This window comes from Monodelphis domestica, chromosome 1 (assembly GCF_027887165.1).
Source record: "Monodelphis domestica isolate mMonDom1 chromosome 1, mMonDom1.pri, whole genome shotgun sequence".
Taxonomy (NCBI): Eukaryota; Metazoa; Chordata; class Mammalia; order Didelphimorphia; family Didelphidae; genus Monodelphis; species Monodelphis domestica.
The window spans coordinates 10,425,947-10,449,929 of NC_077227.1; the positions used below are offsets into that span (position 1 = coordinate 10,425,947).

The 23,983-nt window shown below is 47.5% G+C and overlaps 1 protein-coding gene across 1 annotated transcript in view; it reads left to right on the forward strand.

The window, feature by feature from the left end:
- The first annotated feature begins 338 nt into the window (after positions 1-338).
- ANKRD22 (ankyrin repeat domain 22) overlaps positions 339-23,983 on the forward strand; it is a 42,190-nt gene continuing 18,545 nt past the window's right edge. Inside the window, exon 1 of the mRNA XM_007478301.3 lies at positions 339-1,282. Coding sequence (XP_007478363.2) covers positions 1,262-1,282 — 21 coding nt within the window. The 5' untranslated portion in view covers positions 339-1,261. The remainder of the gene's footprint in view (positions 1,283-23,983) is intronic.

Below are 23,983 nucleotides of genomic sequence, written 5' to 3' on the forward strand. Positions count from 1 at the left end.
TGGCTTGATTTTTCTAAATTTGACTTGTTTCCTTATATGTTTGGGAAATTAAACCTTTGTCATAGTTTTGTTATACAAATATTTCCCCGGTTTGTTGCTTTCTTGCTAAGAATTTTTGTTATCTGACTCAGTGTTCCATTACTGCCTGCTCTCCTTTTTTTAATGGATTAATTCATTTCAAGTTTTATTGAGGGCTTTTTCTATAACATTTTAAGGCTTCTTCTAATCCCTGCCCTTCCAGAAGTCTACCTTTTATGACAAAGAAAAACGGTTAAGCAAAAGGAATCTAAGAACCAGCTGCTTCCAGTATATGCAGCATTCCTCACCCTGAGTCCCCCACCTTCCCAGGGGAGGAAGGGAAGCCCCTTTATTTCTTCTCTGGGACTGGTCATTATCGTCCCCCAACACGGGGCTCTTTTGCTGCTCTTGTTCTATTTTTTGGGAAAACCCTGCTGGCCAGTCAAGTATGGGCTGCCTCCCTCTGCGGAGAAGCCCTCAGCTAGAAAGGGGCCAGAGTAGATGCGGCAACGGGCAGCAGGAACTGGGAGGTAGCTGCGAAGGGCTACAGGTGAAATATTAATGCCGGTAATGGGAGACAAGAGCAGCCTGGAGCCATTTTGAACAGCCCCAGCGCCTGTTTTATTCTTTAGAAATCGTCACCACCAGAGCCGGCATTTCTGGGTCACTTTCCGGTTTGTGAAGCATTTTACAAACATTGAATGTTATCATTTTATTCCAGAAGCAGTAGGGAGCCGCGGATGGTTCTAGCCGCCCAGACTGCTGCATTTCCCAGCGTCCCAGGTCAGCAGCGGCCACTTCATCTCCTTTCTCTTGTGGTTCAGTACCTGTGAGGACTTTACTCCCTCCTTCCCTTCGCCCACCAAATGTGTTTGGCTTCGGACAGGCAGCCCTCCCCGGGGCTGCTGTTACTGCTGCAGATGACTCAGAAACCGGCTCGACTGCCCTGGACCGCGTAGGGCCGGTGCACCCAATGGTAAGCGAGCGCTGCCTCTTCCCTCCTGGGGCTGGGCGGTGAAGGGTGTGGGGCTCTGCCTGTCAGAGCAGAAGGATTGGGAAAGCCCTGACACGGGGGGCGGAAGCAAGGACCTTTAGTTCTCGGCTGCCTTCTGGGGCGCGATCTCCGCGGGAGGACTTCCATGTTCACTGGAGGGACACGGAGACCAGCCCAAGGACACTTGGAGGGAAAGCTGAAGACTGACCGAGAGGGGGGCGCTCCGGGAGGCCGCCAAGAGTCACCACCATGGGGATCCTGTACTCCGAGGTAGGGTCTCCCCACGCCCCTTCCGTCACCCGGGGCGGCAGGCGGCGGGTTGGAGGGAAGGAGGGAGGCAGAGAGGGAGGGAGGGAGGGAGGGATGGGGGTCCGGAAACCCTGCGAGTGGCCTTCCTCACCTCCCTCATTTCAGAGCCGCCAAACCCCTCCGGGTATTCTTGCGCGCTCTCTACCTTTGGTCGACCCTGGGCTGGGTTACTTATCTCGAGGAAGAGAGGAAGTAGGCTGAGCCGTGAGCCATAGGCTCCTACCTGTGTGTGTGACCTTGGGCGGGCCAGTTCTGCTCTGCGGCTCCTTAGGGTGTCCGGAGCCGGAGTGCCTGGGGTCCGGTCCCACCTGGGCGAATTAGGATCTTTACCTCTCTGGTCCTTAACCCTTTGTGGGGCGGCCTGGATCCAGCTTGGGTGTTGGTGAAGCCCGGGAGCCCTTCTCAGAATGGCTGTTGCCTTTATTCACAACTGAAAGAAATGCTAAATGGACATTACAGACCGGGAAAACTACTAGGCGACTTTTTTCTCCCATGCACAGATCCCCTGCAATTTATTCACAGGGTTTATGGACCCTAACGTACTAAGATCCTTTGTTACTTCCTGCCCTCGGGACTTGGGAATCACTTGCCCACCTGGGCCTCAGTTTCCTCACCTGGCAAATGAAGGTTGGATTCCTTCCTTCCTTCCTTCCTTCCTTCCTTCCTTCCTTCCTTCCTTCCTTCCTTCCTTCCTTCCTTCCTTCCTTCCTTCCTTCCTTCCTTCCTTCCTTCCTTCCTTCTTTCTTTCTTTCTTTCTTTCTTTCTTTCTTTCTTTCTTTCTTTCTTTCTTTCTTTCTTTCTTTCTTTCTTCTCTTTCTCTCTTTCTCTCTTTCTCTCTTTCTCTCTTTCTCTCTTTCTCTCTTTCTCTCTTTCTCTCTTTCTCTCTTTCTCTCTTTCTCTCTTTCTCTCTTTCTCTCTTTCTCTCTTTCTCTCTCTCTCTCTCTCTCTCTCTCTCTTTCTCTCTTTCTCTCTCTCTCTTTCTCTCTTTCTCTCTCTCTCTCTCTTCCTCTCTCTCTCTCTCTCTCTCTCTCTCTCTCTCTCTCTCTCTCTCTCTCTCTCTCTCTCTCTCTCTCTCTCTCTCTCTCTCTCTCTCTCTCCCTTCCTCCCTCCCTCCCTTCCTTCCTTCCTTCAATGGGGGTTAAGTGACTTGCCCAGGGTCACACAGCTGGGAAGTGTCTGAGGTCACATTTGAACCCAGGACCTTCCATCTCTAGGCCTGGCTCTCCATCCACTGAGCTACCCTGCTGCTCCCTACATATTTATTTCTTGATTGATGATTCCCCTCATCCTAAGCTTGGCCTCCAAGATGTGGCTGAGAATCACTGCAGGGGACCTGTCTTCAGAGTCAGAAGTGGGAGAAGGAGCCATCTGGGGTCACACAGGGGTGACCCATCATCTGAACTCTTCATCTTCCTTCTGAATGTTGGGGCAAGCCGCTGTCCAGGTTTGGGGAGCCTCTCTGCCCCCACACAATCAGACCCATTTCCCTACATAATGCCTTCAAATGAAGGTCTTGGGGAGCCTTTGGGGGTGTAGAAATTCCCTAGACAGAAGCCGCCTCCTCTCTGATTTGAATGACTCAATTACTCTACTCAGCTTACTTATTCCTGAATTACTAGTTAGCTCCCAGGAATGCAAATAGACCAAAGACAAATAAGTAAAGTCCAGAGGACAACTCTGAATGAGAGACAGCAGCAGGAGGGGAAAAAAGGAGCCTGAACTCACTGTCTGCCCAGCTCTCTTCTTCCCTGGCCAGTCAGAGCCAGTCCCCCAACCAGTCTGGCCACATTGCTTTGGAGCTCACAGAGGATGCCCCTATCTGGGTGCCCTTTAGTGCTTTCTTTGGGCCTTTTAAGAAAATCCAGGGTGGTTCCCAGAACCCCCCATGTGGAATAAAGATCGGTGCCTTTTGAAGGCCATTTGCGAGCCTGGATTTAGAAAGACAAAAACATAAACCGGGAAGGACGTTTTTTTCTGGAGGCCTTTGCTTTCACATCAGAGTCCTTGCCAGTTGCACAGCCCTCACCTGTGGAAGTGGCCCTTGTGACAAAGAAAGAGATCTGAACAGAACCAGGCGAGCCAGCAAGCATTTGTGACTGCATGCAGCATTCTTTGCCTGTAGCCCCCTCCTCTCTTCCAAGAGGAGAGGAGTCAATTTCAACCTGCATCCTCTGCTCCTTGAAATGGCTCCAGGTTTTCCTGCTGTCCAGAGTCCATTTACCGTAGTGAAGACCTTGTGAATTTTGTCCTCTTGCCTCTGATTGGTTCGGCAGAGCCTCCTTCCCAGTGTTTCTTGGACTTTCTCCCATTTCTACTTCTTAAAGTGCCTCAAAATTCCATCCTATTCCAAAGTTCCCAATTGGTCAGCCATTCTGCAATCGATGAACCCTCTCTTTCATTTCAGCTTTATTGCCAGTCCACAAAGTGCTGCTACGAATCCTCAGGAGTGTAAGAGACTTTCCTTTCTGGCCTAGAAGCTCCCTGGGACAAATATTTCCAAAGATGGGATCACTAGACCTAAGGGGGAAGAGCCCAATGCCTTTTCTTGAATAGCTCCAAATTATTTTCCAGGTTGGCATGGTGATAAAAGGAAGCTGGATGGCACAATGGATAGAACACCCTGAGACTGAAATCAGGAATACTGAACTCATCTTTGTGAGTTCAAATCTAGCCTTGGATGCTTTCTAGCTGTGTGACTCTGGGTAATTCTCTTCACCCTGTTTGCCTCAGTTTCCCCTTCTGGAAAATGAGCTGGAGAAGGAAATAGCAAACCACTCCAGTGTCTTTGTTAAGAAAATCCCACAAAGGGTCAAGAGGAGTGGGACTGAACAGCATTTAGAATTTTGCTTAAAGCAATGAGAATGACTAGCCTAGTGTCATGCAGGATTTGAACCAAGGTCTTCCTGGCTCCATGGTCAGCTCTCTTCCTACTAAGTGAGGCTGCCTCTGTTTCCCTGAGAAAGGAATCTTACCTATGTTGACATCTTCAAAGTGCACACCATTGACTTCTTCTCCTGTCTGCTTCAATCCAGACACTTTCAGTCAGGAGCCAGCTCAAGACTTGTCCCTAAAGGACTTTACATATATTATCTCATTTGATGCTTACCAAACCACTCTGACATAGATACTACTATTATTCTGACTTTATCAATGAGCAATTGAGGCAGGCAGTGACTTGCCCAGAGTCACACAGCTACTAAGTATCAGTGGCAAGATTTGAACTGAGATCTTCCTGACTCAAGCTGAGTTTTCCAAGTAATCTGACACCTAGTAGAATGCACTCTGCCTCTGGACTCCAAAGACTTGAGTTTGAATCCTAATTTGAGCTCTTTCAGTTTCCTCCCTGGGATAAGGAGGGGATCAGGCCAGCTTTAGGATCCTTTCTTTCTCTCTGAGCTAAAGCTTGATTGGGAGGAGGGAGTGATGTGCTGGGACTCTTCTCAAATATTCCCCACTATCTACAAACTGTCTGTCCCATGCAAATTACACTTACCAGGCCAGGAAAAGCCAAACATGGCAGGAGAGAGGAGTGGGCGTATTTCTGTTCCAGGTGTAACAGGGAGTGCAGCTTCCCCTTCTCCATTGTGGCTTTCCCCATCTATATCATGGAAAATTAAATGAGAACGGGGGGGGGGGGGGTTGGCAGAAGCCCTAGACGACATAGGAAGACTAGCAGATGACCCAGAAAAAGCTTAGAAACTCGGAAAGGCATAAAATACGTGGCTAGCATTGGACGGCATTAACAGATCCCTTTAAATTCCACAAGTAGACAAGATTTCTTTCTGAAAGTTAAAGCCAGTAAACAGTTAAAATTTGCAACAAGAAAGTGAAAGCCAGACAATTGTGCAGGAATTTCCCAGACTGCCAGGGTGCCTCACCCAGAACCCCTCCCGGAAAAGGAAGGGATGCTTGTATGTGGTAGCTTTCCTCTCTAAGGGAAGAACACTGTGGACAAGACACATTAAGACTGAGGAAGATTACCAGCCAGCTCCCAGAATTATCCCAAGGAGGAATGGACTTTCTGGGGAGGTGGGTGAGCCCTGCCGTCCCCGGCAAGGACACCAGCAAGGGTGGGATGACCACATGTCAGAGATGTCTCTTGTGCTCTTGTCTGACTTCTAAATCCATATTTTATCTTCTCTACTAGACTGAGGGAGCATCTAAGAAATAATTCAGTTGAGCCGATATTTATTGAAGCATCAGCTCTGGTCAGTGAGTGCACTGTGATTGGCTATGGGAGGAACGCAAATTTCAAATGTCCTACAGTCCCTGCTGTGGGGAGTTTACAGACTAGGAGGAGGAGAAGCTAAGTCTACGGATTTCTATTGCCCAAGTTAAAATGTTAGAAAGATCTAGCGAACGTCAGGCTCTTTAGTGCCTGGATTTAGTGCAGTGGATTGAGTCAGGCCTAGAGAAGGGAGGTCCTAGGTTCAAGTCTGACCTCAGATACTTCCCAGCTGTGTGACCCTGGGCAAGTCACTTAACCCCCATTGCCTAGCCCTTACTAGTCTTCTGCCTTGGAACCAATACATAATATTGACTCCAAGACGGAAGGTGAGGGTTTAAAAAAAAAAAGAACTAGAAGAAATCTTAGAGGTCAATGGCTCAAACTCTCATTTATTAAATGAAAGATGCAAGCCTGGGCCCAGAGGAGTTACTTCTCTCTGGAGGCTGCGAAGGTCTTGGAGAAGGTTTCCTGGAGGAAGGAGGCAGTAGCTAAGTTTTGTCTTCCAGGACAATCTGTCCAGGTGGAGACACAGAAGTCATCTGTTCTAGGCCTGGAGGAACACTTGGAAATGGGATGAGATGTAGGAGTTGCGAAGCATCCAGACTGGCTGCAGAAGGACAGAAATGTGAACTAAAGCTGGGAAGGGAGGTCAGAGCCAGATTGTGGAGGGACTTGAATCCAAGGCTTGGAAGCATATTTTTTTTTCTCCTATAGTTAGTGGAGAATTGTTGAAGGCCATTGAGCAAGGCAGTGACAGGAACAGATCCACTCAGAGGCTATTGTGACTGCCCAGGTGAAAGGTGATGGGACTAAATCAGGGCATTGGTGGGAGGAGTGGGAAGAAGGGGAAGATGGCAGAGATGTGGTCAGGGATTGGCCCTGATGGCTTTTAAGTAGACATATTGGATCCTGGAGGGGTTGAGCTGGGCAGGGCCATGGCAATGGAAGAGCAGCAGCAGATGCCATGAGGTTTCGAGAAGGGCAGGGCTGGGGCTGGCTCATGGCGAGTGTGAAGTGATTAGGAGAAATCCTTCCTGGGGGAGATTTCCAGGAAGCGGCTGGACACGGGCCTTCGGAGAGAGACGTAGGCTGGGAAGATGGACGTGGACGTGCTCTGTCTCGAGGCAATAATTGGAGCTATGGATGTGGTCAAGGGGAATGAATGAAAAGGCAGCGAGTGCATATTAGGAATCACGCTCTGCGCTAATCAGTGTCTAGCTCAGAGTAAGGGAGGGAGTTGCTGGCTATTGACAGAGTGAGCACTGGAGACACAATGGAAAAGCAGACTGCATGGCCTGTACTCAGGAAGCTTACATTCTAATAATGATAATAACTAAGGTTTACATAGCACCGACTCTGGGCCAGGCACACGTTAGAGATATCTTATTTGAACCTCGCATCATCCCAAGGAAGTAAGTACTGTTGTGATCCCTATTTTACAGTTGTGGAAACTGAGGCAATCAGAGGGTAAGCCATTTGCCTCAGATCACACAGGTAGGAATTATCTGAGTCTGGATTTGAACTCAGGCCTTCCTGATTCTAGGTTTAGCGCTCTGAGTACTCTGATGCCACCTAACTGTCAGCATGTACCAGGGATGGATGGGTGGCCATGGAGGGCTGCTCTGGCTTGGAAAGTTACACAGGTTCCAGTGAGGCTGCGTGGGACTGTGGGGGAGCAGGTTGACACAGCCTTGCTGGTCTCCATGGCAGCAGGACTCCTGAAGACCTGCCTTCTTAACTGTGTGACTCTGAGGAAGTCACTCACCTCATCCTTAAAATGAGAGGCTGGCCTCTATATCCCTGGATCCCTCCCAGCTCTAAAGCCAGGGTTCAAGGATATCAGGCAATCCCTCATCCCATTGAACTGGAGCTCTGAGGGAATAAGTTGTGTAGACAAAACAGCCACATAGTGGCTCCAATAGCACTGCAGGCTCCCAAAGCACTTCCTTCCTTCACAAAGATGTCACGAGGCACGTGAGGCCAGTGGTCACTTGCCCGAGGAAGACCCTGAAGCTGAGCTCACCCAGGGCCTGGGGTCAGGGTCAGGAAGGGCAGGCACTACTTCCTCATTTTCAGGCTGATGGATGAAACCATTGCGAGGTTTGCTAATGGAAAGGAAGGCGCAGTGGCTCTGTCTGAGGGTTTGGGCCACAGAAAGGCTCTCACAAGGAGAGGAGGCCACCAGGAAGGGCACAGGCCACTTTCATGAGCTATGGAAGCCTGCTGAGGAAAGCCGGGGAGGATGGAGAATGGAGCCCAATTTGATAGGAGACTGCCACCCTTTCTGGTGCTGATAGCTGGGGATGGAGCCCTCCAGAGCTCTCCCTTCTGTCCAGTCTGAAGATGAGATGGAGACCCTTTGGGATGGGGCCAGACTGGCCCTCTAGGAAGTGGGCAGAAACCTACATCCTGAAGGTCAGGGGCACCAGCTTCTCCTAAACCCAGCAGATCTACTGCCTGAAACACCACCATTGAAGTCAGCCCACTGGGTTAAGGCACTGGGGAGGTCAGATGATTTTTGGGGAAGTGTGGAAAGAGGACTTTGCTTTTCCAGGTGGCCCCAGAAGTCAGGCCCCCTTGGAGCCAGAAAGACCTCAGCCCAAATCAGAATAGATTTCTCCTCTGCCACATCCCCAGCACATCCAGAGCCACAGGAAGGGGCAGCCACGGGCAGAAGGACCCTCGTTTTTCAGCTGAGTTTTTATTTATTGCGCCTCTCAGCTGACATCTACCTCTTAACAACCTGTCCAAAGCCCATCATCCCAACACCCTCTTCCAGTTCTGACCTCCAGGGCAGAGAAGGATGAGTCTACTACAACTCCCCTTGGAGGACTGGGCCAGTGAGGTGGTGGAATAGGTAGAATGCCATGCTGGGACTCAGGATCACTGGGGTTCAAATCCCAACAGCAGATGATATCTTAAAATCTGCAGGTTGTTTTGCAAACCTTAAAGGACTAAATGAATGTTAGCTATGCTTATTATTTAACCCCTCCACCTCAGTTTCCCCCTCTGTAAAATAGGAATAATAATAGCACCCGCTGCAAATGAGATAATTTGTTAAGTCTTAACTTTTTGAATCTTAAAGTGCTATAAAAATGAGAGCTATTATTATATTTGGAGACAACTATAATTGTCTCTTCCCAAGTCATCTCTTACCCAGGCTAATGCACTAACCTATTATCAACCATTAACACTGTAGTATAATTAATTTATCAGATAATTAGTCATCATTCTGGAAAGCTGGGAACTGATGGCTTAATCCAGGGGAGCAGGGAAAGCCTATCTTGTTGGGGAGGAGGAGGAAGGTGGGAAGAAACAGGGCTGGTCTGGAAGGGCTGAGTGGGCAGGGGCAGTATCAGCATAGACCCAGGAGGAAGGGACAAGGGTCACAGGGGGAACTGATTCTGCAGTTTTGCCTCTGGCTGGCTCCATCCTGTGCTTGTTTTCCACATCATGGCCATCTTAGGACATGAGCTGGGGGGAAGGGAAGGGATTTGGTGCTGTGTGAGTGTGTGCTCCCACATGTCAGCTACCTCAAGAGTGCAATGGGAAAGATCTTCACTCTGATTGCAGAGGATCTGGATTCAAATGGTGCGGCAGCTTGTGGGATCTGGGGCAAGTGACCCAACTCCTGGGCTCCATCCCTCATCTCCAAAGCAAGATGGCCTTTGAGGTCCCTTCTGCTAGCTCACAACTCTTTTGCCTGAGCTCTCACCTTGTGGGGGCATTTATTGCATACTACAATGTAATGATAATAGATCACAGAAATCAAAGCAGGGAGGAATTTTGGGAGCCAGTAATCCAAACCTCTCTTTGACAGACAGGGAAACTGAGGTTCAGAGAAGACTAGAGATCTGCCCACGATCACACAGCCAGTAAGAAAAGAGCTTAAATTCACACTCAGGTCAGTGGTCCCATTCAGATCTTTTCAGTGGAGTGTGTATGGGTGGTGCATGTTTTGGCAGAATTAATAAAAATAATAATTATAGGTAATATTTATATTGCATTTGCTACGTGCCAGGCACCACACTGATCAGTTTATGTCTATTATTTCATGTGATCCTTGTAGCAACCCTGGCTTGTACTATTATTATCCCTAATTTACAGATGAGGAAACTGAGACAAACAGATGTTAAATGACTTGCTCAGGGTCACACACATGGTAAGTGTCTGAGGCAGGATTTGAACTCATGATTCCATGTCCAAAGCTCTATCTACTGTGCCTTTAACTTCCCTAGAATGCACTGTTTTAAATTTCTGTGAATATTTAGAGTTTAGTTTAGAAGAACCTCCACTTGCTCTTTAGCACCAGGAAACCCTGTCAGAGTTGTGACAGAGATGAGTTCTGGGTATTTTTCTTACTCTCCCACCCACTGGAATCAGTCCATCTCTTTGCTCTGCTGATTCTGTCCTCCCTGAAGACTCTTCACTGGTGACTCATTTCTTCAGTCCATCCATAGTAACAGTCAAATATTGCAAAATCTTAGACCTGGAAGAGATGTCAGAGACCTCAAGTCCAGCCCTTACCCGAATTCGAATCCTCCCCTTTAGATTACCCCAAAGTGGCCTTCCAGCTTCTGCTTGAACATTATCAGGGCCTGGGGAGCTCAGTACCTCCCAAAGTTGGCTTGCCTCCAGCCTGTTGCTCCATTTTGTTCCCATCATTAGGGCAGTCTTCCTGACACTCTTGGTCCTCTTTCCCTGAGAAATCACTGACTTAGGAACCGTCGATGCGTCGGTAAATGTCTACAGAAGCATGAATTCAGATGACAGTGCAGCTAGGATTTGGTCAAAGCAATCACAGGACCACAGATTTAGATGTGGAAGGGATGCTCTTCCATCCACTGAGGAAAAAAGGAAGAAATAACAAAGTTTTGTATCGTATAAACATAGTTGGCAAAACTAATCCTCACGTTCTTTCTTGGGAAGGAAACTGAGGCAGGCTAGAGACAACAGGTGAGTTGCAGAAGGTCCACTGTCCCATTTTACCCCTTCAAAGAAGTTTTACTTAAAGATGGTGAGATTGGGGGCAGCTGGGTAGCTCAGTAGATGGAGAGACAGGTCTAGAGAGAGGAGGTCCTGGGTTCCAATCTGGCCTCAGACACTTCCCAGGTGTGTGACCCTGGGCAAGTCACTTGACCCCCATTGTCTAGCATTACCACTCTTCTCCCTCGGAACCAGTACACAGTCTTGATTCCAAGATGGAAAGTGAGGGTTAAAAAAAAAAAGATGGTGAGATTGGTTCTGGAATGGAATTTTGGTCTAGAGATTTCACAACGTCAGCTATTGTTTTTGTAGGGTTTGAAGTATAATCCTGGAGAGAGGGTGGTGGAATAAATAATCTTCAATCCTAGCATTATCAGTCTCTGCTATTGAACTCAGACCCTTGTATTGGGGGAGGGTGGAGAGTGCAATCCTCTGTAGGGTTTGCTGGGAAATATTTAACAACCAGGTTTCTGAAAACAAAAATACCCAGGACCCACCTTTCACTTTCCTCTGCATTATTAATATTTTCTCCATTACTTTTTTCTTTCTTTTTTTTAAACCTTCACAATCAATGCTGTGTATTGGTTCTTAGGCAGAAGAGTGCTAAGAGCTAGGCAATGGAGGTCAAGTGACTTGCCCAGGGTCACACAGCTAGGAAGTGTCCGAGGTCAGATCTGAACCCAGGACCTCCCATCTCTAGGCCTGGCTTTCAATCCACTGAGCTAACCAGCTGCGCCCCCTTCCCCCCCCCCCCCCCCCGTCACTTTCTTAAATTTAGAAAATGAGTAAAATAAAAAATCCAGCTGATCAAACCAGTCTTTGCTGATTCGTGGTGCCATGTTCACTGAAAATTTAACAATCAGCTTTCCTGACAGCTTGTTCTGTCTGACTTCAGTGTACCACTGAGCCTCCCTAAACACAATCACATTGTCCCTCGTTTCATCAAACACAATGAGACAGTGGCCTGGAATTCCCTAACTTGGATCCCGCTCTTAGGAAGGATGGAGGGTAATTGAGAGACTGAGAAATTCTGCCTCCAGAGGATGGTGGGAGACGCTGGAGGGCTGTCCTGAAGAAGAGAGGACTCAGGGTGCCCTCGGTCTTCATGTCTGCAGAGGGCAATCCCTGGGGAGGGGGGTTAGATTCCTGCTTGGCCACAGAGGCACAGCCAGGAAGAAGAGGGGAATCTTCCTGGAGACAGATCTGGGCTATCGGTGAATAGGTGAGAGCAAAACCAACCAGTTAACCTTCCTGGGGTGTCCGAAGCCATTTCAGCTGATCCTCCCTATGGCCCTTGGAGGGCCCTACCATTTCCCCATTTTATAGATAGAGAGACTGAAGCTCATTAACACAGTCTCAGGCACACAACTGGGGCAGGATTTGAACTCAGGTCTTCCTGACTCCAGGACCCAGGTTCTGGCCACTGGGTGGACCACTTAACTAACTGCAGTGGCAGTTATTTCAGAGTGGTGTGAGCTGCCTCTCCTCTGGGGATCTTTAAGCCAAGGCTCCTTGATCTCTTGCCAGATCTATTATGGAGGGCACTCTTCTTCTGAAACAGGCTGGACTACACCAATAGATTCATACCCACGTATTTATTAAGCACCTACTATATGGGGGTGTGTGTGGCACTAGGTGGTACAGGACAGAGATGGCCCAGTCTGGAATCAGGAAGACCTGAGTTCAAATCCAGATTCAGATACTTCCTACCTGTGTGACCCTGGGCAAGTCACTGCACCCTGTTTGGCTCACTTTCCTCATCTGTAAAATGAGCTGAAGGAAATGGCAAACCCCATCCAGTATCTTTGCCAAGAAAACCCCAAATGGTGTTACAGAGTCGGACATGACTGCAATGACCAAACAATCACAGCCTGTCAGGCAGTATGTTCGAACCTGGGCATTCAAGGACCTGAGCAGTCCCTGCCTTCAGGTAGCTTACATTCTGTTGGAGAGACAACAAGCTTCTGAGGCCTTTCCAACTCTGAGATTCCACATGCCCCTTCTTTAAAAAAGGCTCATCTTCTGTCTTAGAATCAGTACTAGTATCACAGATGCCAAGGCAGAGAAGCGGTGAGGGCTAGGCAATGGGGTTAAGTGACTTGTCCAGGGTCACACAAGCTAAGGAGTGTCTGGGGCTGGATTTGAACCCAGGACCTCCTGATTCCAGTTCTGGTCCTCTGAGCTGCCCCTTACAAACCCCTCAGTAGAGGTCCAGAGGAGGGTCTTCAGCCCAAGCCCTTGGCTCTTGTGACATCAGGCTGTTGGTCTTCTGGGACAATGGCAAAATCATGACTCTAGAAGGCAAGCTTGGCTTCCTCCTGAGGCCTTCAACTCCCAGCCAGGTCAAACCTCCCGGGCCCTGAAAGACCTCGGGATCACATCCAGAAGGAATGTTCCTCTTCTCTGCCTTCTGGGCACCATAGAAACAATCCTGTCCGTCTTAGAGGGCAGATCCCCTGGCCAGGGTCTGGGCAGGGAAGTGTCCTTTGATTGACATGAGCTGAGGGGACCAAACATCTCTAGAATGGGCTCGTGCCTGCAAAAGGGAAATGTAAGGAGCGTTTTTTAAAGAAGTTCCTCCTGCCCGGGCTGGAGCTTTTAGAATGGCAACCCCAGCAGGCCTTCCCAAATGGGGAGGGCTTGGAGCCCAGCTTGGGGAGGGACTGTGAGTCTGTCACCTAAGGGACTCGCTGGGAACCCCCAGCAAGTGCAGGTCAGCCTAGCCTCTGCAGGGTGGACTTGCCCAGCCTCATTATAGAAGCCCAGTGAATGCTGGCTGAGCTGCATTGCCAGCCCTTGGATGCTGTCCCCATGGAGATAAGGTCTGTTCATCCATGGTGAGTGTCCAAGGCTGCTCCCTGAGTCAGGCAGAGGCTCTGCTTTGCATAGATAGAAGGAGTTCTGGGGATGGATGGTGCAATGGGGCATGGACCAACAGGGCAATTCCCTCCAGGTGTGCAGAGCACTTGCAGCAGAGCAGGTAAGTGTGGTGATGAGCTCCTGGCCCTCCCAACTCTCAGCCACCATCACCTGAGGCATCTTAAGAGGCAGAAGGACTGCAGTCTGCCCTGGTGGGTGGAGGATCCTTCTCCCTCCAATCCTATAGTCTCCAGTGAGAATTATAGCTACATAATTAGGTATTAATAGGGCAGCTTGGTGGCACAGTGGAGAGAGCACCGAGCCTGGACGCAGGAAGACTCATCTTCATGAGTTCAAAACTGGCTTCAGACATTTAGTAGCTTTGTGACCCTGTGCAAGTCACTTCACCCTTTCTGCCTCAGTTTCCTCAGCTGTAAATGAGCTGGAGAAAGAAATGGCAAACTGCTCCAGCATTTTGGCCAAGAAAACCCCAAATGGAGTTACAGAGAGTCAGACGTGGTACAACAACAACATATAATGATAAGCATTTAGGAGGACCATAGGATGATGGCTTTAGTGCCACCAAAAGTGACCTCAGTGATCATTTAAATACATAGTCCTGCAAGTCATTTAACCCCAATTGCCTAGTCCTTGCCATTCTTCTGCCTTAGAACTGATACTAAGACAGAAGGTGAGGGTTAAAAAACAAAGACATAGAATGAAGTTATAATAACATGATAAAGTTAGAAAGGCAGACTAGACCCCAATGTTGTGGAGCCTCGGGCATTTAGAGGGGCCGTCACTAAGGCCCCTTCCAACTCAAAATCAGAGATCCTAAATTCCAGGCGAAGCACTTTCCATTTTATTCTAGAAGCAAGAAGGAAAAACTGGAGATTTTTTTGAGCGGAGAAATGTTATGGTCAGATCGGTTCCTTAGGGAAACGATTTTGGCAACTCTTTGGAAGATGAACTGGAATAGGGAGAGAATTAAAGCAGAGAGGCAAATTAGGGGGCTATTACCTAGTCCAGCTGAGAGGTGAGGAGGTCCTGAAATAGAATACCATTAGTGTGAATACAAAAAAGAGGACGGCGAGGCACAGGATCAAAAACTCAAAAACATTTGTTGTTTTGCTTTTCAGCCATGTCCAACTATTCATAACCCCACTTGGGGTGTTCTTGGAAAAGATAATGGGATGGTTGGCCATTTCCTTCTCCAGCTCATTTTACTATGAGGAAATTGAGGCAAAGAGGGGGTTAAGTGATCTGGCTGGTGTCTGAGGCCAGATTAGAATTCACAAAGATGAGTCTTCCTGACTCCAGGCCTGGGACCCCTATCCACTGGACAAGCAATTGCCTTCAACAAGATTTTACAACCACCTAGAAGGTACTTCATCATTAAGAACGTGTTGCAGTCTATTTTTACCCATTATATATTTTTCTATTGCCTTTGAACCACTCATAACTTTGGTTCTTTCAAGATGGTAGCATCCTGAGCCTAGCAACCATATACCATTTTCTAAGAGAACATTAGTGCTAAAAAAATATATGGAGTTTTGTGCCAGGGAGCAGATGGAGGCTGTTGAAGGGGACCATTTTACTAAATATCTCACTTGATTTTGTAATTTGTGAACAAGGCGAATATAGATCAATGAAGTGATTTATTTAGAAAATAAAAAATTTGAATTTGAAAAAAAAATAAATACATAGTCCTGTAATTCTGTCATCTGGGCCAACATCTTCATAGTATAGATGAAAAAGAAAGAGACTTACTTAGGGTGACACAGTCAGGAGAGGCAGGGCCAGGATTGGAACCCAGGTTCACTGACTGCAAATGCAGGACTCTTTTAATTTATTAATCATTGACAGTGTTGGCTGTCATGCAGACCCCAAACACAGCCGTGTGTGTGTGTGTGTGTGTGTGTGTTTCTTTTTGTTTTTAAACTCTTACCTTCCATCTTGGAATCAATACTGTGTATTGGTTCCTAGGCAATGGAGGTTAAGTGACTTGCCCAGGGTCACACAGCTGGGAAGTATCTGAAGCCAGATTTGAAACTAGGCCCTCCTATCTCTAGACCAGGCTCTCCATCTACTGAGATACCCAGCTGCCCCCTGTGTGTGTGTTTCGGATTTGGGCTATGGATGACAAAGGAGGGGCAGCACTTTATCCTCAGCTACAGGCAGGGCACTAACTGGGTGCTGGCTCACCAATTTGCCATAGTACCCTAAGGTCCTGGGATGTGGAGAAAGTGATTTAGGAATTTGAAAACTGGAACCTGGCAGGATGGATGTTTGCTCTAAACCTTTTGGGCCTTGGAGGAAGACAAAGAGTCTGACAAGTGAAGATGGAGGAGGGAGGTGGAGACTACTGGTCTCTTCTCAGGATGGGAGAGGTAGGGAGGTAAAAAGGGGAGAGGAGATAGTGTGAACAGACACAGAGAAGGGAGAGAATGAAAAGGAAATGAGGGTCCTCAGTCATGACTACAGTCAAACTCAACCGAGCAAGATGTGTTTTCTATGTGAAGAGCAGGTACTCTTTACCCCAGGATTAGGATTTGAGAGGTCAGTTGGAGCCAGATTGTAGGGGTCTTAGAAGGATCTGGACTTTAGACTCAATTTGGCCAGAATGGGGGAGTCATTGCTTTAGGGGAAGTAATTGGATTCCTCCTCACTGGAACCTTCAAGTACAATCAGGATGGCTCTCCATTAGGGATTTTGTAAAAATGGTTCTCCATGAGGGGTGGGTTGAATGAAGAGATCGGAGGTCCCTTTCATCTCCTGGGTTCTAAGACCTTCTAGGCTTATTGCTGGTTTTCAGACTTGTTATCTCACTGGTTCTACTCAATCCTATCATCCACCCTCACCCCAGGCCCCTTCCATTAGATCCCTTTACTACCCTGGCCTCCTCCGACCTCCCCACCCACATGGCAGTATTGAATTCTGCAGAAAAGAGGACACTGGATCAATCATCAGATGTGTCCTGAACACAGGCCATGACATGATGCTATGGGGCCAGAAGCTGTGGTCATGTTGAGCAAGGACAGCCAATGGGATCCATGCTTGTTGATTGAATCAGCCCCATCAGTGCAGGTGTTTAAGTAGGGCTTGGATGACCAATCAGCCAGTCAGTCAGTCAGTCAGTCAATCAGTCAGTCAGCCAGTCAGGATTTCTTAATACTCTGTGGCACAATACCTTGTGTATTGGCAGCTGGAAGAGCACACTATGCCTGATGCCTAAAGAATTGCCTGCCCTCCCCAGCCAGCCCTTTTCCCTTCTCCCTGACTATTGGTATAAATAAGATACAAATGAAGTAGGTGCAAGGTAACCTTGGAGGGGAAGCCATCGACATCTGGGCAGAACCAGGTAAAGCCATCTGACAAAGTGGCTTTTGAGCTGAGTCATAATGCATCGAGAGATTCCAAGAGGTGGAGATGACGGGGAAGAGTGCTCTAGACCGTGTAAGCATGGAGGCAGGAATGGGCATCTCTTATGGCGACCAATGAGGAAGCTGTCTTGGCTGGCCAGTCAAGTGTGTGGACGGGAATGATGGGTAAGAAGGCTGGAGAGGCAGAAAGGGGCCAGCCTGGGAAGACCTTTCAGTGGCAATCAGAGAAGTTTAGCCTTGACCACTTGTCAAGCTTGCTGGAGCTGTACTTCCTCTCTAGGAAGGTTAGACTTGATGGCCCCTGAGGACCTTGCAGCTCGTGATTGGGTGACTGTGATTTGGGACCATTTCCCATTCCTGTTACTCCATTCCTTATTTCAAGCCTGTACATGCCCCACCCTCTTTGGATCATCCTTACTGGCTCCTCACTGATTTCCACATCTCATGCCAGCCTATCCCAGTGGCTTCAGCCCCAGGCCTACATTTCTCCCCTCCACCCTGCTGTAAAAACTAACTGCCTGTAATTTCCCTTCTCCAAAGGCTTGCTCTGATTGCCTGCTATAATCTCTTCTGACACCACCATTTACGGAGCTGACTCACTGGGGCACTTTGACGCCACAGCCTTACCTCTCCCATTCAGTGACCCTCATCCCTGCTCATTGCATAACCATGTATTCAGTCATTTCAGTCCTGTCCAACTCTTGGGGACTCCATTTGGGATTTTCTTGGTAGAGATACTGGAGAGGTTTGCCATTTCCTTCTCCACTTCATTGTAAAGATAAGGAAGGGGGGCAGCTGGGTAGCTCAGTGGATTGAGAGCTAGCCCTAGAGACGGGAGGTCCTAGGTTCAAATCTGGCCTCAGACACTTCCCAGCTGTGTGACCCTGGGCAAGTCACTTGACCCCCATTGCCTACCCTTACCACTCTTCTGCCTTGGAGCCAATACACAGTATTGACTCCAAGACGGAAGGTAAGGGTTTAAAAAAAAAAGATAAGGAAGGAACGGAGGCAAACAGAGTTAAGTGACTTGCCAGGATCACACAGCTAGGAAATGTCTGAGGCTAGATTTGACCTCAGCAAGTTGAGCTGTTTTGATTCCAGGCCCAGAGCTCTATCCGTTGTACCATCTAGCTTAGCTGCCCCTGTAGAGCCATAGCCTGGCCTTTATCTTCTACTCCCCCAAGCCTAAAACTTGACATCCTTCCCCCTCCTTTACTTGTCCCTTTATTGGCTGCATCTTCCCATCTATTGAGCTTGCTCTGGGACCTAATATCTTCTGGACTCCCATCTCTTAACTCAGCCCATCATCCCCCTCCTGTCTATCCTTGACTTTGTCTACTCTGGATTCCATGATCAGTCATTTCAATGCGGACTCTCAGATTTGGAAGTGACTTTGGAGCCCATCTCATGATCAAGCCCTTAGAACAAAGCAGCTTTTGAATGGTGCCTCCATGGCTGGTTTGTAGTCAGAAGGAATCTCCTCCGACACTTGCTAGTTGTATAAGCTGAGCGTCTGGCAGCCTCAGTTTCTCCTTTATAAAATAGAGACAATAGTAACTCTTTCCCATACAATCCAAGACCTCTCAGGATTTCTGTGAGGACTAAACAAGATTAAGTATGTAAAGTGCTTTGTAAATGTGACAATAGAACACAAATGGGAGTGTGTGTGTGTGTGTGTGTGTGTGTGTGTGTGTGTGTGTGTGTGTGTGTGTGTGACAGGACCCCCCCCCCCCCCCACTTTGGGACAGCCCTTGTTAGCAGTGCTTCCTGTCCTCTGCCTCTTTACAAATCCCACCTCCCCAGTTCTTCCTAGATGTATTGGACCCAGCAGAACATGGGCAATCTTTTTTTTTAAACCCTTTCCTTTCATCTTGGAATCAGTACTGTGTATTGGTTCCAAGGCAGAAGAGTGATAAGGGCTAGGCAATGGGGTTAAGTGACTTGCCCAGGGTTACACAGCTTGGAAGTATCTAAGGCCAAATTTGAACCCAGAACCTTCTATCTCTAGGCCTGGCTCCCAATCCATTGAGCCACCCAGCTGCCCCCAACCAATCCTCCTTGTCAGAGAAACTCAAAGACAGTTTTTGCTTCCCTCCAAGTCTTCTCTCCAGGATAAATGTCCCCAGATTCACCTAGTTCAGCCCTAGTTCCACTTAGACCTCCCTCTCTTACTATACTGTATGTTCTTTGAGGGCAAGAACTGCTTGTCACCCCCACCCCACACCCCCATCTCCAGGCTGAGAATAATGCCTTGCATCAAGCTTTCTAGAATGGATGCTCATCTAACAGCCTACTGTATGGAAACTGTCCCTGTGAATGAAGCTTTGCTAGCCTCCTCTTTCCTCTCCCTCCAGTACCCTCTTGTGCTTCCTAATGGCTTTGCTGGAGGAGATGTTTCTTCTTTTTGATCTAGGCTTATTTGTTCCCCCTCCTCCTACCTCCATCCCGATTTGGCCTCTTCCCATCCCCTCCTAGACTTTGCTCCATTCTAGCTTTTCATCTCCAGCAACTCTGCCCTGCTGTCTTTGAACAGGAGCACAGCCCTCCTGGGAGGGTGGGAGGGGAGGGGAAGCCTTTGCCTGACTTTTCCCATCCCTCCAGCCCTCCTTTTCTTTTTGCTCCCAGCCAGACTTTTCAAACCAGGGCTTCCACCCATGGCCTCCTTTCCTTAGCACCAGCTCCCTCCTTAACACTCATTCCTACCTGGCTCCCACGTTCTCTTGGGAGTGCTTTCTTAAAAGTCAACACTGACTCCCATTGGTCACTCAGGGAAGGATGCTTCCTGAGCCCTCGTTTTTTCCTATCTGACAGCCTGGGCCAGGAGCAACTCTTGTTCTGTACTGGAAGACTGCTCCCCAAGCAGCCCTGAACCCAGAGCCCCCTAGGCTAAAATTCCTCCAGTCTGCCTTGTTCCCAACTGGTACACACATGGTTTACCTGGTGCCTCCCCCATTAGCCTGTGAGCTTCTGGATGGGGCAGGATTTGCATCTTGTCTTTCTTTCCTGGGGCCTTGGACAGAAGCCCGCAGAAGATGGCTAGCTCCTGTTTATAGAAACCTTTCAAGTCCTTCATAGTCATCAACATAATGGATCTTTAAGCAATCTTGTGGGGTCAGTACTATTTATTATTTGCATTTCAGAGATGATCAAATTGAGGCTCAGAGAGGTTAAGTTACTTTTGTGGGGACACACAGCTAGAAAATATCTAAGGCAGAATTTGAACTCGTATGTCTCATGACTCCACTTTCAGCCTTTTCCTCCAGTACACCCCACCGTGTACTTAATATCTGGATTATTAATGCTTTCTTGGCAACCTTTATGGAGTATTGAGATTGTCAACAAGCATTTATTAGACACCTACTATATACCAGGCATGGTACTAAGCTCTCTGGATATGAAGAAAGACAAAGGGCATTCCTTCTCCACAAGGAGCTCACAGTCTAATATAGGAGAGATGACATACCGTCAAGTATGTACAAACAAAATCGAGACAAGGTTAATTGGAGAAATGAGCAGAGAGAAAGCATTAAGGTAGCCTTTTAGTTAAGGTTTGAAGGAGGCCAGAGGGCAGAGATTAAGAGACAGAGTTCCAGACATTGGCTGAGGAACAACCAGTGTTCAGAAAATGCCTGGAATCAGGTGATGGAGAGTTTTGTGTGGGGGCCAGAAGAGAAGTGAAAAGAACTGAAATTTAGACTGGGTGGAGAGGAGTCTGGAAAGGTGGGAAAGGGCCAACTTATGAGGAGCCTTGAAAGCCAAAGAGAGGACTTTACTTTTGCTCTTGTTGCTGCTGGGGAGCCCCTGGAGTCTATTGAATAAGGGGATGATGGGGAAATTTGCATGAGAACAGAAGGATGAGATTAAGGATACTTGAATAGGGAGGACCTTGACTAGGAGACTTTCTCTTCATGGGGAAGGAGGAGGTAATGGGAAAGATAGCTGAGTCTAGTGAGAAGAAGGAGCTCTCCATAGATGACCTCCTTTCCCCCTTTCAAGTAAGAACTGTTCTATGTTGATAGAATGGGGCAGATATGGGGGCTTGAGGAGAGACGGAAAAGTCTGGGATAGCCATTATGGTGAGTGGCATAGGCCTTGGTTCAAATCCTGCTGCTCATACTTATTAGCTCCCCCTTCATCCCTCCCTTTCTCCAAGGTCCCATTCTGTGTTCACCTCCTCTATGAAGCCCCTTCTGTCTCCTCCCCCAGCATCCCCAATGGAAAGTGAATCCTTCCCTCCTCAATCATTTCCTAGAACCTTGCCTGGATCCTCCTGTGTACCTATTCCACCCTACCTTGTAGCTTTCCTATTTGTGAACCTGCTTAGTGGCCATTCTGTTAGAATCTAGGCTTCTTTTCTTCTGGGTTATATACAGATTTTATCATGCAAAGTCTATTTCCACATTGTTCATTTCTATAAGAGAATAATCATATAAAACCAAACCCCCAAATCAACCCCCAAATAATCAATTGAAAAATCACATGCTTTTTCTGCATTCTGCCTAGAATCTAGACTTCTTAAGATTGGGTTCTAGTTTGTCCTTGTATTGTTTATCCCGTACTTAGCACTGAGATTTCCCCACACCCAACTATCCAAATGTCCACACGGATCGGTGATTCATGTGGATGTTTTCTCCAATGGTGCAGATCAAAGTTGGTCTGTGTCTACCCCTCCTGTGTGACTGTTGTCCATGACCACCCCAAAGTTCATCATAGGGGATCCACCCAACATGCTGGAGGTCACCTTTACTTGCTTACTGGTGCCCACCACCTGCAACCCTTCCCCTAGACATGGGATCAGCCCATCTTCTATTCCTATTGCATTCCTATTCCTTGAGGACATCTTTCTTTTTGAAGTTCCCTCTTGGTCCTAGGCTGCATTCTGCCTGAATCCATCAAGCCTCTCCTTTGCTGCCACAGTGAAATTTGGTTCAATTCTTCATAGCCGTTGAGTTTCATGTCTCATTGTCATATAGCAACATGGACAGAGAGATGCTATTGGAAGGAGAGAGCTTTGTTTTCGTAGGAATCTTGGATCATTAAAGGAACTTTGTAATGTCCCCAAGGGAGTACCGTCTTCTCTCTTTCTCCTCTTCAGCTGTAGGCCTAACTTGTTGCCCATCTTTATTGTCTGTCCTTGATAGAAGAACTGATGGATAAGTTCTATAAAGTTTCTATCCAAATTCATGTCATCATATGGACATAGACATTCTTCATCTACTTGGTCTTCCTGTGTGAATGATCCAGCTGAATTTTTCAGTATAACAAATAGTATAACAAATTTCTTCCAAGAGACTGTGTAGCATTTTGGGGTTTGGTGCAACCAGAATCCTGCCATCCACATTTTAAGAGCATTTAGAGGACCTCACCACCCACAGAAAATCCCCCATCAACTTGGGATTTTGTACTGGATCTTCTCCATCACAGTGGCAGACATGAAATGGTGAGCATACATGCATAGGCCACCGTGTTTAGTTGGTGCATAATAAATGTTTCAGTTCAATTCAGTAAGCATTTAGTGTGTCTAATATATTCCAAATGTTTATTTAACTGAGGAAATGGAACTAATAATTCATAGGCTTGTGGACAGAGCTGGAAGAGAACTTAGAAATAATATAGAGCAGGTACCCCACTTGACAAAGGATGAAGCCTGCCAGTCTCTGAGAGCCAGTGGCTCAGAGCTGGAAAGATCTCAGAGACCCTCCATCCCAACTTTAGCCACAATCAGATACTCCTCTCTAAACTTTATTGGAAGATTCCTAGTTATCCGGGAGCAGCCTGATGCCTTTTAGGACAGCTCTGATTATTAAGATGTGTTTCTGTGTCCACAGCCTAAATATACCTTTGCTGAAGTTGCCATACATTGTTTCTGATTCTTCCCTGAGGGGCCAAATGAAACAAGATGACTTCCTCTTTCAGGTGACAGCTTTGCTCCCTTGAGTCTTCTCTTCTCCAGACTGAACATCACGTGTTCCTTCATCTAGTCTTTCTATGCCCTATTCTTTGGTTACTTTCTACATCTAAGAATTTATAATCCAGTACACAGAAGGAAAAATCCACAAATGACAAGGCAACAAGGCAGAGCAAAGGAAACTCCTGGGAGCTCCAGGGAATGTGCCATGAGGGGTCTGAAGAGAGGGAGATCTTTTCTTCTGAATGGAAGCCAAGGAAGGCTTCATGAAGGAGGGCGACTATCCCGGAAACTCAATTCATTCACTTGTTTTGGCTAGTCTCTGCCTGACTCATGTGCTCACATGCCAATCCTAGACCTCATACATCACTCACATATCACTAGTTACTGACGTGTCCAGATTTTATATGTGTTGGTACCACTGCTATCAACAATAGACCTCAGCAGAAATTCTGGACAGTCTGTTCCTTCCATTACTTTGTTTTTCTTACTCCAGTTTCATCTCTAAATGCTCTTGGCATGATCTGCCTACGTGGAGTCTTATGTCACATTTCTGTAGGGTTCTTCACCTCTGTGGCTCTTTGCTATTTTGTGAGTCCATTCTGTGGAACAACCTTCTTCCACACTGCCCTACAGATGAGCTTGTACTCTCTCTAGACCATGGACTGATTGTCCTTGACTTGCCATGTTTCTTTTATTATGATGATCAAGTATTTGGTGAGAAAAGCTAGTCTCTGCCCTCTTGAAGTCCACCATTTAGATAGATGGAGATAGGGCACAAGCATTTTATCTCTGTATTATCCCTCAGGATATTTGTTCTAGGTCCTCCCAGGGCAATTGTGATGGGAATGTGTTGTGAATCTCAATGTGCTTTGGGAAAATTGAGCATGTCTGGATTCCTTCTCTGTGAGATAGGCTTTATAGGTTTCAGAGAGATCCCAAGAAAGGCTAACCAATCTCAGCCATTCTTAGACCTTCTGGGGGCTCTCCTGGCATGGATGGAGTAGGAACTGTGGACTTTACTATCAATTTGGCCCAAGTCAGTCCCAACCAATGTAGTCAAAATGAAGATTTCCTAATTATTTTGTGACTTGATGACTTGATAACATCAAAGCCTTCTAGTTGTCAGAGACTATGGAGACCAACCAGGGTGTGTCACTGATTGTCCTTCCCTCTCCCTCAAGCCAAGGCGCTCTTTCATCTGTCATGAGGATGATGCTTCTAGTTAGAAGGTAGAAGTTCCAGTTCTAAGGTTAGGCTGCACCCTGCTGGTGATCTGCGATTCATGAATGGTTCTG